Source organism: Mytilus edulis, chromosome 11 (assembly GCF_963676685.1).
Source record: "Mytilus edulis chromosome 11, xbMytEdul2.2, whole genome shotgun sequence".
Classification (NCBI taxonomy): Eukaryota; Metazoa; Mollusca; class Bivalvia; order Mytilida; family Mytilidae; genus Mytilus; species Mytilus edulis.
In genome coordinates, this window is record NC_092354.1 from 67,709,387 (window position 1) to 67,724,622 (window position 15,236).

General features: G+C 31.9%; 1 protein-coding gene across 1 annotated transcript in view; it reads left to right on the forward strand.

The window, feature by feature from the left end:
- The window catches only part of LOC139494517 (GTPase IMAP family member 8-like), a 34,456-nt gene extending 19,924 nt beyond the window's left edge, over positions 1 to 14,532 (forward strand). Inside the window, exons 4-5 of the mRNA XM_071282677.1 lie at positions 2,500 to 3,282; positions 13,738 to 14,532. Of these exons, the coding sequence (XP_071138778.1) occupies positions 2,500 to 3,282; positions 13,738 to 14,532 (1,578 nt within the window). The remainder of the gene's footprint in view (positions 1 to 2,499; positions 3,283 to 13,737) is intronic.
- Positions 14,533 to 15,236: the final 704 nt, after the last annotated feature.

A 15,236-nucleotide genomic window follows, 5' to 3' on the forward strand; every position in this document is an offset into this window, starting at 1 on the left:
TATGAATTGATTCAATCTGAACCTTAGAAAGATCGAATCAGAGTAAAAATTAGTCAAGTTGATCCTTAATATCAAATAAATACAAACAGACACCACGCGTGAAATCATAAATCATAAACAGAAAACTCAGATGACCATGTCTTAAAATCAAACGAGTGAAACAAAAATGAAACAGAAATTTAAAGATTGAGCAACACGAACCCCATGAAAAACAGATAGTGCCCTGGAAGAATCAGGAGTTCACACTTCAGTGTGTTTTTTTTTTTTTATTACATTTAAGATAACACTGAAATCGCTACCAAAATAAAAAGAATTCTTTTATATTTGAAATCCAACAAATGAAAGTCTTTATTGTTCTGTTATTGTAGGAGAAAAAAAATCGGTATATGACTGACTATCTTGCTTTGTGTGTGCTACATGTAACTGGACAATATTAGAAAAATAAGCCTTTGGTCATACTAAACGTTTAGTAGATTTTGTCAAGCTAAAAAAATATATTAACGATCAAACTGTGATACTGTATCGCATGTGGCAGAATTCTTCCAAAAATCATCATCAATAAGATAAGTCGGTTAACATTGTAAGCAAGAGAACGATGAAACTACTTAGAAAATGGAGAGATTAGAAAACAATTTTATCTGCTTTGATTAAACCTATTCTATGGTATCAGAAAGTACCATTATTTCATCGTTGCTCATGATAAATCAGAAATTAATTTTACAAATAAAAATGAACAAATAAAAAGAAATAGATACTCTTCATCGTCCTTTATAATAGTTCGATAAGTTGGCTCGTCCTGTAGTTATTCCTGTATCCAGAATTGCACGTGTTAGGTAGGAACATCTATATTAAAAAAAACGTCCATATGCTAGGAAGGAATATCAGGCTACATTTTGTCAAGTACCAGGAGAAGAGTAAAGTAGTAAATTGCGGCAAACTTAAATCGACGTCAAAGTGTATGAGTCCAACGTTACGTTGAATTTTACTTTAGAACACATTTCATGTGTTACCCAAATTGAAATTTCTTAACTAATTTTTCACCGATCGTTTTCAAATTTTTTACATTCAGTTGGCATAAATATTTTCTGTTTAATTAATAAAAAATCTGATAATTCATCATTTTTGCTTGTCGTGCGTCATATATTTTACCCAAAGTTTTATGCAAAGGAGACCGGAAAAAGGAATATATTTTTTTTTATAATTTTAACTTCATTTTGGCCGATGAATAAGTTTCCGGAAAACATGAAACTATATATATTGCTTTCTTATGACACACTTTTGTGTTTTGAATGATTCATGAACAATTAATTAATTGAAAGTATTCACATAAATAATAATCACTCCTGTGCTGACTACTGAACTAATGATACACTCGGTTGACGTAACGTTAAATAGATTGAGACATTTATTTATTAGTTGTTAAGGGCATACGATACAGTTACAGGGAAGGTAATGACGTTGCTAACGTAAAATGTTATTTTCGCGACGTCAAACTATGACATACCGGGAAAAGATGCATTTTTCGACTGATTTTTATCATTCAAACTGTTTTAATTTGAAAACGAGTGCATGGACCCCTATTTTTTAAAAAAGCAATTTGTTTCATTTTGCAAGGAGATTATGTGACCCAAATTTTATAAAACTGTAAATAGCGCATTTTTTTTAATTTTGATAAACACACAACAAAAAATGACGTTTTTTCCTCTATTCATGAACATTTGATAAATATAGAGTTATTTCTGAATAAAAATTGCAAAATTTTTAATGATACTTATAAAATACAGAAATTACCGATTATCTAACAAAAAACAATTTGTGTTTATCTTTTCAAACAAAAAAGTTATGTCTTTCTTTCGAAAAAGAAAATACGGACACAAATCTGAATTTTGAGCAAATATACAAAATTTCGACCTCATTTTACTCAAAAAGTAGCACATGAAGGTACATTTTTTATTACATATTTGATTTAATCTGATAAAAAATAGCCTACATGCAAATTTTCATCAACTTGTAAATACAGGTTCAAAACTGTATCGTATGCCCTTAAACAAACTCATAAAGTACTTACATTTTGTGATGCTAGATTGTGACGCTTATTTCGTATACAAAAAAAAATAATATAAGTTTTGACCAAATACAAAAATGTCCAAGGATGAATAACTTTTCAATTAAAGAGCATTTACAGGAATAAGGGTGGATTTTTTTCGGTTGATCTTATTATTTATTCATTTGTTGAGCATGTGAAAGAACTTTTCTTGTTGCATTTTCAAGTAATGAAAGCTGTATTTCATTTGCTTGATGTGTTTTATCTGTTGATATTGCTATTTATTAAGGGACTTACTGATACATCAATAGGATGTCTTCATTTATGTGATTTTACTTTTTACAACCGTCAGTTTTATATTTTAGTTCAAAATCCGATTGTTGATTAATGTTTTAGAAGTAATATCAAGCAGAGTATGAATTCAGTGTCCATCAATGTGAGGATTTATGTTTCAGGGCAGTATGGGTATCTTTAGAAATGAAAGAAGAATTGTGTTAGTAGGTAAGACTGGAACAGGAAAGAGTTCTACCGGAAATACTATTCTTAATCAACAAATGTTTCAAGCCGAACTAAGCGTCTTGGCTGTGACGGGCAGAACGTCATTTGGGACAAGAATTCGTGACACCAAAAAATTGGTGGTAATCGACACACCTGGACTTCTAGATACGCATCGCAACGAAGAAGAAGTAAAAATAGAAATAATTAAAGGCGTTGGTATTTCGGTACCTGGACCACATGTAATTTTATACATCATGCGAGTAGGTGATAGACTAACGAATGATGAAAGAACTTGTATTAAAAAATTTACTGACATCTTTGGAGAGGACATTTTTGACTTTGTGATAGTGGTCTTCACAAAAGGAAACGACTTAAGGGGTAAAAGTTTATCTGAATATGTCCATAATGTTCCTGGACCGTTTCATGACGTTTTCCGAAAATGTAAAAATCGTATGATTGCTATAGACAACGAAGGTACTGATTCGCAAAAATCCCAGGCAGTAGATGATTTGCTTGATATGATAGAAGCAATGATAGATGACCGTTCATATTACACAAATGAAATGTTTAAAAAGGCCAAAAGACCTGTCATTGAAAGAATTGAAGAGATCGGACAGGCTGAGGATGTGCGAAAGGAAATACGGGATGGCGGGAGAATATTGCGACATCTAAGTATTGCTGCTGGAGTAGGTGGGGTTGTTGGATCTTTACTAACTGGAGCTGCAATTTATGCTGCTCCGGTCGGTTTTTTGGCTGGTTTTTCGTGTACGATTTTATGATTGAGTGCTTTTTGTTGTGAAAATATTTCAAAGTAGATGATTAGTAAATAATTGATGTAAATAGTGTCTATTAGTATACGTTGCTAAGAATAACAACGCTTTGAATGAAAAACTGTGTCTATCGTAATCAAATGTTATAGCGGGAAAAGTCAATAAAATTAATGTATGTATTTATTTATTTATTTATTTACAAGATTGATCGTTTATATAAATATACATTGTTAATTTCCATTGTTTAACGCGAGCTTACATTTTAAATGAATAAATTGAATGAAAACTACGGTTCCTAATTTGTTCATTGTGATTAAAAATTCGTATGTATAATTATTGTTATTTGTTTCCAACTCTGTCTTGTATTGTTCTGGTCGTACTTTTGCAAATATTCAATTTCATGACTGCATCATGTGTTTCTATCAGTTTACCATAGTGCTAGCACATGGTAAGGTGAGAAATTAATGGTGAACCCTAGTTTAAAGTGTTTTAATGTCTTATCTTACCATTTTAATTTATTGACATAACTGCACGACCCGATTTTGAGTGGTAAGATAATAGTTGAAAATAATCCTGCTCAAACGTTTTTGAAAGACGGTTTTAACTTTGAATTGTTGCGAGAGTTTATGTTCTATGTTGCAGGCACTTGTATATAGTGACCTGCAATACAAGTACTGTTCCATTGAGTTTAGATATATGTCTTCTGTTTCTGTCCCTGACCCATGTTTTCTGGAGAGAACATTTACTGCTTTAGTAGCACCATGTGCTGCCAGTTGTGATAGACAATTGAAAATGTTTCAATCATTTTGCCTTGGATTTCATTTCATGGACATGTAGATATGGATCGTCTGTTTAAGTATCTTAAAAAATCATACAGAAGGTATACGCATATCAATAAACTGAACTCAGTTCGAAGAACCTTTAAAGTACACATAGACATAGAGCTCAATCTAGTAAAACACTTTTTTTATGCTGGTCATTGTCTGTTATCAAACTGCACCACAATCCTAAATGAATATGCACGTTAATTCTAATAGAAGTAGAATCCAAAGGAAGTAAATAAACTGTTTACTGAAATAAATGTACAATATGTTTATGGGCCACAGATGCCCCTGCTTGTGAAAAAAAAACCACAAGTACACTTCTACATATAGATACAGGATTCACGTAATTTTGACTGTATTGTGACCATAAGCATTGTGTATAAGTTTCAAAACATTTGGTTTAGGCAAGCTAAAGTTAAAGAACAGAAACAACAGATTTAGCATTTTTCCTATCTTAAGGCTACGTGTTGATATTTGTATCTTTAGTGCTCGTATCAACTTCTTATATCTAATAACTCATGAACAGTAACACACCACCCAATATCGAACTAGAAAGATCTGTGTTATGGGGTAATAAACATTACGTATAAAGTTTATAACATTAGATTGAGTCAAACTTATCAAAAAGAACGAAAACGAAAAATCCAGCATTTTCTATGTTTTTAAAGAAACATGATAACTCATGAACGGTAAAAGTGACGCTACCAAATTTCAATTTTGTTTTTCATGTGGAAATAAGCATTGTTCGGTCTTAATTATAATATCATGGGACTTGGTAATATATCAAGAACCGATTCCGTTAACATTTTGATATAGTTTCTTCACTTGTTCGTAAAAACCGTTCTCAAGGTCGTAGAACAACGGCAGACATTATTTGTTAACAAAGCTCTGTTCATTACCGGTTAATAGGTAAGATAAAATTTTGGAGGATTGCAACCCAATTTTTATATAGCAGTCCCAAGTATAAAATAGTTGTATATATATTGTTATTCTAAACTATTTCCCAAATTGATCGCCCTGAAGATCATAAAAAACATTTTATTAAAACAAAGTATATCAATAAAGGTTTTGATTTTGTAAATATTGCCGGTATATTTAACGACCATTCTGTTAAAAAACAAACTCCCGGATATTTTTACAATACTGAGCTCCCTCTTATTTGTTATATTTACAAGAAATCTACCCGGAAATTTGTGTTTAATTATAACCAATTGTGTAAATATGTTAATATCAGTGAAAATACACCAACGTCATGTAATTGTAGTAATTCCAAATACATTTATGGAATTATTTCCCATGTTATAACAGGAGATCTTAACATCGTTCAAGACCGAGAGTTAAAATCATTCCTCAGTAAAGGACCAAAATATCGTCCCTTCGTCAATTATTTATTGGAATGAGTGTCGTAATATCATCCACGACTCACTTCGTACTTACTGTTTGAAATTGATAAAATGGGAAAAAGCTGACAAAAAATCTTTGGTCTCTTTTTTTAATTCAGTAATGAACATAGTTGATATACGTATTCAACATTTTAAAGAACAATTTAATATTAACAATAACTACAATAAATCTATGTCTCGTATCAAACATAAACTAAAAGAACTAGCCAAGGAATTTGTTTTTGTCCTGGCCGATAAAGCTGCTAAGAATATTATCATTGTTTGACGTAAATTTTACATTGAGGTTCTGAAAAAAGAAACTACCAATTCACCAATATTCCAACTGACTTCATATTCAGAAAACGACATCTGTAACAAACATAAACTTTTAGCTACCGCTTTACAAGCAGAATCAAATACAATGAAAGTCCCAACTATGTATTGGCTTTCGAAGCTACACAAAACACCTTACAAATATAGATTTATTTCGTCTTCAAGCCATTGTTTCACTACTTAATTGTCTTTTCTTCTTACCAGTACACTTGGTACAATCAAAAACCTGATAATACATTGTTCAAATAAGGCCTTCGAAAATAGTGGAATTAATTACTTTGGAGTGTCAAAAACTCGTTTGAAGTACTTGATAAATTGCATGCTTATATTGGTGATTTTGAATCTGTTCAAAGTTTTGAATTGTCTTTTCTTCTTACCAGTACACTTGGTACAATCAAAAACCTGATAATACATTGTTCAAATAAGGCCTTCGAAAATAGTGGAATTAATTACTTTTGGAGTGTCAAAAACTCGTTTGAAGTACTTGATAAATTGCATGCTTATATTGGTGATTTTGAATCTGTTCAAAGTTTTGATTTTCCTACCCTGTATACCACATTGCCTCACATTCTCATTAAGAAAAAAATCATACACCTAATTAAATGGGCATTTAACAATCAGAATGTGAATATATATGTTCAAACTCTTTTAGGTCATTTTTTAGTAGCAATAAACAAAAAAACTATGTCAATTGGACATGCTTTGATACTATATATGCCCTTGAATTTTTACTAGATAACATTATTGTTCGCTTTGGAGATTCCATATACCGTCAGGTTATCGGATTTCCAATGGGGACTAACTGTGCACCACTTATTGCGGACCTGTTTTTGTATTGCTATGAGTTACAATTTATGACAAAAATCAGCAAAGACCCATCGAAACAACATCTGATAAACAAATTTAATAATACTTTTAGATATTTTGATGATATGTTGGTTCGCAATAATGACGACTTCAGTTTGTATACTGAAGAAATTTATCCTATTGAGCTAACTTTAAATAAAGCTAATACTAACAATGACCACTGCCCTTTCCTCGATCTTGATACCTATATCACAAACAGAAAGCTTAATACTAATATTTATGAAAAAAGAGATTATTTTTCATTTCCTATCGTTAATTATCAATGTTTAGATGTTGATGTTCCCTTGTCACCATCTTACGATGTTTATATATCTCAACTTGTACGATTCGCTCGTGTATGTAACAATGGTTTAGATTTTAACGAGAGAAATGTATGTATTACTGAAAAATTATTACACCAGAGTTTTCGATATCACAAACTAGTCAAAACATTTACTAAATTTTATCATCGGTATAAGGACATCATTCGTAAATATAGCTCAAGATGCAAACTTCTTATACGTTCAGGTATTTCACATCCAATTTTTTATTGGAATATTCTTTATAAAGCACAAAAATGTCAGTATTCACCTCGGAAACTAACAAAACCTTTAAATAAACTTATTAAGAAGGGATATAGTTACGATACTGTTGTCAGGTCATTAAAGATTGCATATTTTGGCGTGAATATTGATTCACTTATAGGTTCTTTGCATCGGAACTAAACACATTTATTCAAAAACCAGTTGTTGGCATGACACGGGTTATGTTCTTCTCATATATGTTATGATGGTATGATACTTAACCCCTAACGGGAATGATTGTACCTGATATTCATATGATGAAATCATAATCTTTCAATCAGTTTAATTGAAGTCTGGAGCTGGTATGTCAGTTAACTGCTAGTAGTCTGTTGTTATTTATGTATTATTGTCATTTTGTTTCTAACATCAGACTCAGACTTCTCTTGAACTGAATTTTAAATGTGCGTATTGTTATGCGTTTACTTTTCTCCATTGGCTAGAGGTATAGGGGGAGGGTTGAGATCTCATAAACATGTTTAACCCCGCCGCATTGTTTCGCCTGTCCCAAGTCAAGAGCCTTTGGCCTTTGTTAGTCTTGTATTATTTTAATTTTAGTTTCTTGTGTACAATTAGGAAATTAGTATGCCGTTCATTATCACTGAACTAGTATATCTTTGTTAAGGGGGCCAGCTGAAGGACGCCTTCGGGTGCGGGAATTTCTCGCTACATTGAAGACCTGTTGGTGACCTTCTGCTGTTGTTTTGTCTATGGTCGGGTTGTTGTCTCTTTAACATTCCCCATTTCCATACTCAATTTTATTGTCCCAGGTTAGGGAGATTGTGGAGACCCCGTTAACATGTTCAACCCCGCCTAATTCAGTATGCATGTGCCTGTCGCAAGTCAGGAGCCTATACATTTTTCCGTTTCTTTTCTCGTTTGAATTTCGTTTTATCGTGTGTTTTTCTATGTTGTGATGTTATAATGTAAAAACATAAAATGTTTGCACCTGTCCTAAGTCAGGAATCTGATGTACATTAGTTGTCGTTTGTTTATGTTATTTATACGTATTTCTCGTATCTCGTTTTTTATATAGATAGGGCCGTTGGTTTTCCAGTTACAATGAGTTTACACTAGTAATTTTGGGTCCCTTTATAGCTTGTAGTTCGGTGTGAGCCAAGGCTCCGTGATGAAGGCCGTACGTTGACCTATAATGGTTTACTTTTATAAATTGTTATTTGGATGGAGAGTTGCCTCATTGGCACTCATACCACACCTTCAAAAATCTATTTGCTCATTGTTGAAGGCCGTATGGTGACATATAGTTGTTAATTTCTGTGTCATCTGGTCTCTTGTGGAGAGTTCTTATTTGGCACTCATGCCACATTATGTGGAGGTTGGCGATCCCGCTTGCATGTTTAATTCGCCCCAATCTGTTTGTATGTGCCTGTTCCAAGTCAGGACAGTGTAATTCAAGACTTGTCGTTTGTTTATGTGTTACATATTTGTTTTTGTTCATTTATTGTACATCAATTTGTCCGTTTCTTTTCTCGTTTGAATTGTTTTACATTGTCATTTCGCTGCCTTTTATAGCTGACTATGCGGTATGGACTTTGCTCATTGTTGAAGGCCGTTGCTATAAATAGGGTGACTAATATCTGTTAATTTCTGTGTCATCTAGTCTTTTGTGGAGAGTTCTTATTGGCACTCATACCACATCTTTTTTTTTTATTTTGTGTATAAGTTTTGTAGTATTTGGTTGAGGCAACTAAAGTTAAGACGAACGGACTAAAGTAACTCTTTATGCCCCTTTACTATTGTACCAACACAGAAGTTCTGACTATTGTGCTGGTGCTACTCATACCACTAGCACTGTCATTAACACACACACAATTTTATTATAAAAATATTCAATCTTAATTTTGATTTGATTATGTTGGTCCTATAATGATTATACATGTATGCATGTTTTTCACAAGTAGTATAAAATCTGACAAATTTATTGTACATATACATTTTTGTAATATTTTATAACTTTTTTTTCATTTAAATAAAGGTTACAAACTTAAATTGATCATCATTTTCTTTTTAATCCGTTTTGAACAAAACGGTTTATTACATATACTTCACACGTATTTCTATCAAATCTGACATTAATACAAAGCAGCTATTAAATTCATTCGAATTTTAAATGTGCAATCAAATATATATGCAAGTCGTCAATTGGTCAAGTGGCTAGATGCATATATCGTTGGCCAATTGAACGACAGGTCCTTATTTTTTAGTTTTTAAACTTCTAGAAATATTAACGGAAATAAGGAATGAGTAAAGGGAAATACATAAAAACAGAACGACTGCATTAAATAAAAGGCTGTTCAATATACTATATATTTCGTTTTATTTTAAACATCTAAACGATGCTTTATTTTTATCTAGTTTCCTAATCAAAATTACTAAAATGAGAAAATAAATACCTAACAGCTTCTTTTACCGTCGTTCCTGAAATGTTTAACATGTTTAATGTTATAAAACAATTTTAGCGTCTTTGACCTACTATATCTTTTTATTCGGATACTTGTTGTTATCTTCTTCAAGTTCAACAGGAACATTATAATAATCTAGAATAGAACCCAGATGAAACCAAGAAGTTGGGTTGCTATAACCAAACAACCCGGATGTTGAACCAGTTAACATGGTTTCGAACCAAAGAACACGGATAGAACCAAGGTTCAGAACCAAACAACCCAGATGGAACCAAGGTTTAGAACAAGAGTGCCCGGATAGAACCTTATTGCATTCGGAATTCTCATGACTTTTTATACCTTCAACGTATTTTCCAAATCATTTATTTATTTAGTATATTTATATATATTTATATATAATATAATTATCTCAAATATATGCACTTCGTTTGATCAGGAATTTAGTTAATAATTTGTTAAAGTTCCTATTTCATATTGTTGGATAGTGTATATGGTTTGATTTGTTACGTCCGGTAAAAAATATTTCAGCTGCGTTGGAAAGACATCGATCTTATGCAAGTGAGCTATGCTGGTACATTAATAAGACTTTGAAAAATTCATATATGAAATAATCAAAGTGCTGGATAGCACCTGTGGAAAGTTTGCCACGGTAGATTGTAATATTTCAAATAGATTGTAAATGTGTATATTGCATGGTTAACTTTTTTTTTCCTATTTAAAAAAGAAAAAAAAAAACTTTATCAAGAAATAATTGTAACAGGATGCTGCTACGAAGTCTCACAAACAAAGCTCTCAAAATTAGTCATTCCCACGGTCGTCTGACTAATCTTGTTTAGTAAAGTGATATTCATGATTTAGAGGTGGGGATCTAGACAGTTTACAAGTTCTCAAACAAACAGGAGGTAGGGGTAAGTTGACCCTAGGGGACTAGCCTTTTATTTCATCTGATTTGTTTTATTATTCCGACAAGAATATTTATTGCTTCGGTGTCGGGATTTCGACAGTTTTTAAGTTTTTCGAAAAAAAAAAGAAAAAAAAGGTGGCGTGACTGACCCCTCTTGAGTTCCTCTATAGTTCATTTATTTGTTTTATTGTCCAGTATAAGAATATATATATGGTTTAGGGGTGGGGATCTGACTGTTTTTAAGTTCTCAAACATGAGGGGTTGGGTGGGTGATACCATGGACTCAATCTAAATTTAATAAATTTGATTTGTTTTTAGGTCCTGTGATCATTACTGAAAACCATGTGTGTCTGTCACTTACGGTTTTCAAGTTAAAAAATGTATTATTGTTATTGAAAATTCATAAAAAAAAACCATAGGGTTCTATAGTTAATTCCTTCCTTCTGTTGGCCAATCAAACTACAACTAAATAGACCCCAAGAAGAAAAATAATATATACTGAGCAAAAACTTTGTTTATGAGTCTTAATAGAAATTAGTATAATTACGAATTTTGTTATAGTTCGATTTATAATGCCGAATATGTAAAAGGCCGAGTTTATTATAGTCCGAGTTTGTTGTGGGCCGAGATGAGTTGAGATACCATGATACTTCCGATACTCTCGGGTCTTTTACCTATTGAATAAACATTTGTAAAAATCGTAGTAAGCGACGAGAAATGTTCATTCATGAAATATTTTAAACACAGTATTAATTTTCTCTTCAACCAGAGGAAGGTAGGAAACCTCTGAAACTGGGAATATAGTACTCCCGTTTGGAGGCACACATATATTGACCTGACGCATGTCTGGGGAATACCGATAAAATGATAACGTAGAAACTGCTGTCTCGTGTGTATATTGATTTTACTTTCCGCGTAGCGCAGATCCGCGAAGAAGTGTTTTTTCGTCATTTTCAAATGAAGTTGAATTATTTGATTTATCGATGAAAATTCAGTAAATGTTAATTCAAGCTGTATGCTATTCAAATAGAAGAGCTCAAAAGGTCAAAAGCATCTTTCTATTATTAGTTTTTTAACACCAGTACTACATTATCTAGAAGTAGGACACACTTCCTAAAGTAAGATAGTCTGTCTCTTTTCCGGTTAGAGGCCGATGCCTTACGAAAGTTTATTGCTATAGCAAGCTAAAGCAAACTTTCCAAAAACAAAATAGTTTTAATGTTGACAGACGTATCGATATTTCTGTGCATAAGATTGCTTTCTATCCAACGCAGCTTATTTATTACTATGCAAAAGAAAACATCGACAAAAAAATCACAGTGTAACTAACCAAAACTTATATACTAGTAGTAATCCCTCTGATATATTGTTCTGATTTAGCTTGACTCCTAACGTTTTCGTTATATCAGCTGTTCAATGTATGTATTTATTTGAAGCTAAAAATTGTTTTGAATTGAATATTAGAGAAAAGACGTTTAGTTTTATTGTTGAAGTGCACAAGTTGATAAGCAATAAATGTTTAATGTGAACCGTTTAATGTTATTAATGCAAAGTTTGAAAACATCCTGGTTAATGCTACTGTCAAAATTTCATAGGAGATATTGACAAATAATAGTTTTAAACCTCAATGAGGACTTTATCAGAACGAGGGAAAATCAAAGATTGCAACTTTGTCGTAAAACTATTTATGACAGAAAACATGTTTATCGTAGTGACCAAATACGAGTTTTCGAATTAAATGGCACAACTCTAGTACGAGCAAATGTAAATTGTCTAATTGTGCTGTAAAATGTCTCCGTGGGCTTGTAGTATCTTTTTAACTGTTATTGGTTGTTTGCTTGTGAGAGAGCTGTCCATTACGCGTTTTTATTAAACTTGTTTTTATTTTTCTTTAATTAAAATTTTAGGTGTTTATGTGTGACCCTTCTATGGTTTAACTAGATATAATTATATTTTGCGGTTTTTGCTCTGTATTTGTTATATATTTGTATTGTTTAACTCGGTCTAAACGCCTGCAGTTTGAAATCAGAATTATTCGATTGCACTGCTAAGGTCTACTCATTCTATAATTGTTCTCATAATTCAAAGCTTTGGTTTTTGTCTCTTTTAATTATCTTCTATCACACAATATAGTACTATGATTTTATGAAACGGCAAAACAACAAAAACTTTTCCACATTTTTAAATATCCCCGTGCTAAAGAAAAATGCGACATGATCCTAATAAAAATTACATTGTCAATAATCGAAAGTCACATAAAAACACATTTATGAGAGGCAATGCCTCTGAGGCTACATTGTTTAACAAAAGTGCAAATGGATTTCCACAAATATTCCCTTGCAGTACAAAACAAATACAAACCGGCTACCTGTACGTGAATTGTAAAAACAGCTGTACATTTTCAAAAGCTCTAGCAAATTTAAAAGTTCAATTTATCAACATTTTGAAATCACTCCAATCACTTCAAACCGTCCATTAACAGACGAGGCAATCGCAGAAACAGTTTGAAGATTCCCGTGATATCATACCTAATCTATTTATTTTTTCCTATATTTTGAATATGTTTATTCTTTATAGATTTCCCATACATTCACTATGGAATGGATTATGTTAAGCACATGATTTAATTTAAAAAGAGATTTTCAAATTATATTAATAATCATTTCATTCAGAAAATCCCATTTGTAGTTTATTAGAAAAAGGGTTTAATATGTTTTATTTAAACTTGACTTGTTTGTTCATTTGGCTCCTAGCATTTAAACCCCTGATATACATAATGAATATTGTGAAAAGCCGTTCGGTGACCTATAGATGTTAATTTTTTGTGCCATTTGGTCTCTTGTGAAGAGTTGTCTTATTGGCAATCATACCACATCTTCTTTTTTATAATTATCAGAAACACTTTATGTAGACATGTATTTTTACTTAAAAAATGTAAGTAAGAAAGTATGATTGCAATAAATTCATTCTGATCTAATTTCGAAACTGAAAATCGAAGAAACTGTTCTTCAGAAGAGAGAAACAATAGCAGTATACGTTGTTATCCACTAGGTATTTTAATCTATGTGTGGTTGTGTAAACATTATATTTGTTTTATGAATGAAAAATTGTTTATTATAATTCTATTTGTAGGACAATACAATGGAAAATTCAAATGATGTACGTCTTGTACTAGTAGGGAACACTGGATCAGGTATAAGCTCGATTGGTAATGTTATTTTGAATAGAGGATTTTTCGAAAGTTGTGTTTCTGCATTATCTGTAACGATGGAATGTAAGAGTGGGGAAATTATAAGAAATGATACTAAGATCGTTGTTGTAGACACTCCTGGACTGTTTAATACCAAGTTAAACCGAGAAACAGTCAAGAAAGAAATCTCTAACTGCATGGATTTACTGACCCTCGGACCACATGCATTTCTTTATATTTTCCATATTTCAAGGCATTCGAAGGAAGAAGAGCAGACATTGCAAGACCTGGAACAAATCTTTGGAAATTTCTTTTGCAAGTACTGTATTGTACTGTTTGTTACCGACAAACCGATAAAGACAAAAACAGTTCAAGATTTTGTAGAGACATTGCCGGATTTCTATAGAGATTTAGCATCAAAATGTAACGGTAGAGTAATAACATATTGTGAAAATGCTAACAATAACGAACGTTTGGTTGTACAAATTTTAAAATTTCAACAGTTTATTGCTCAACAAGAATCTCCTTGTTATAAAAAGGAAATGTTTCCGAAATCGGAAAAAAGTTTTAATAGATGTGCTTCTAAACCAACACATTCTATCTTATATTGGCTTAATGATCCCAAAATGTTTTTGTTCACATCTTTCGTTTTGATATTGTTGTACGAGAGTACATATGTGCTTAACTTGCAATATTTCTTAGACTTTTTCAAAAGAAGGAACTCTAGTGACTTTTAGAATATTTGACGTTTTGAAGTTGAAAAACAAGAACATAGTTGTTATCTTCTAAGTAAGAAAGAACCAGTATTAATTTCGAACAATTAACGTTGATGAGCAATTTTTAGCATGGAATCATATGGAGAAAGATGGTTTACAAAATAGTCAAAAACTTATTGCAAAGAAGTTCAACAGTCATTACGTTTTCTTTAATCATCATGTTTTTTGGTATTACAACTGACTTCCAATACACATGGAACTACGATATGTACAAGAAATGCAATCAGATCACGAGACGAACGATTTAACATAATGTTCTTATTTTCTTCATCAGTAGTTTAATGTATAGTTTGTGCAAGTCCAAATTTGTTTTGACGTTAAAAGAACCTTTATGATTTGTTGGGTACGTGTGTGCAGTCAATATCTTTGAAATTGTAGACCATGACTTGGGGAGGGGTATTTTCTATTTAGAACTTATAAAAAAAAAATATTTCAAACTAGAAAAATCATGATAGTATGTTGCTAACAAATGTTGGTTGAAGGAAATACAGCATTCGTTTATGTTGTTTTTTCAACAGGTGGTTAGTACTCGAAAAAAGTATAATAGTTAAATTAATTGGGAAGCAAATGAATTATTTATTTGTAAATTGATCTTGATACTGGTGATGTTTGTCGTCAGCGTACCTCCTGTATTCATATATATTTCGCCATCCCCTTTCTCTATT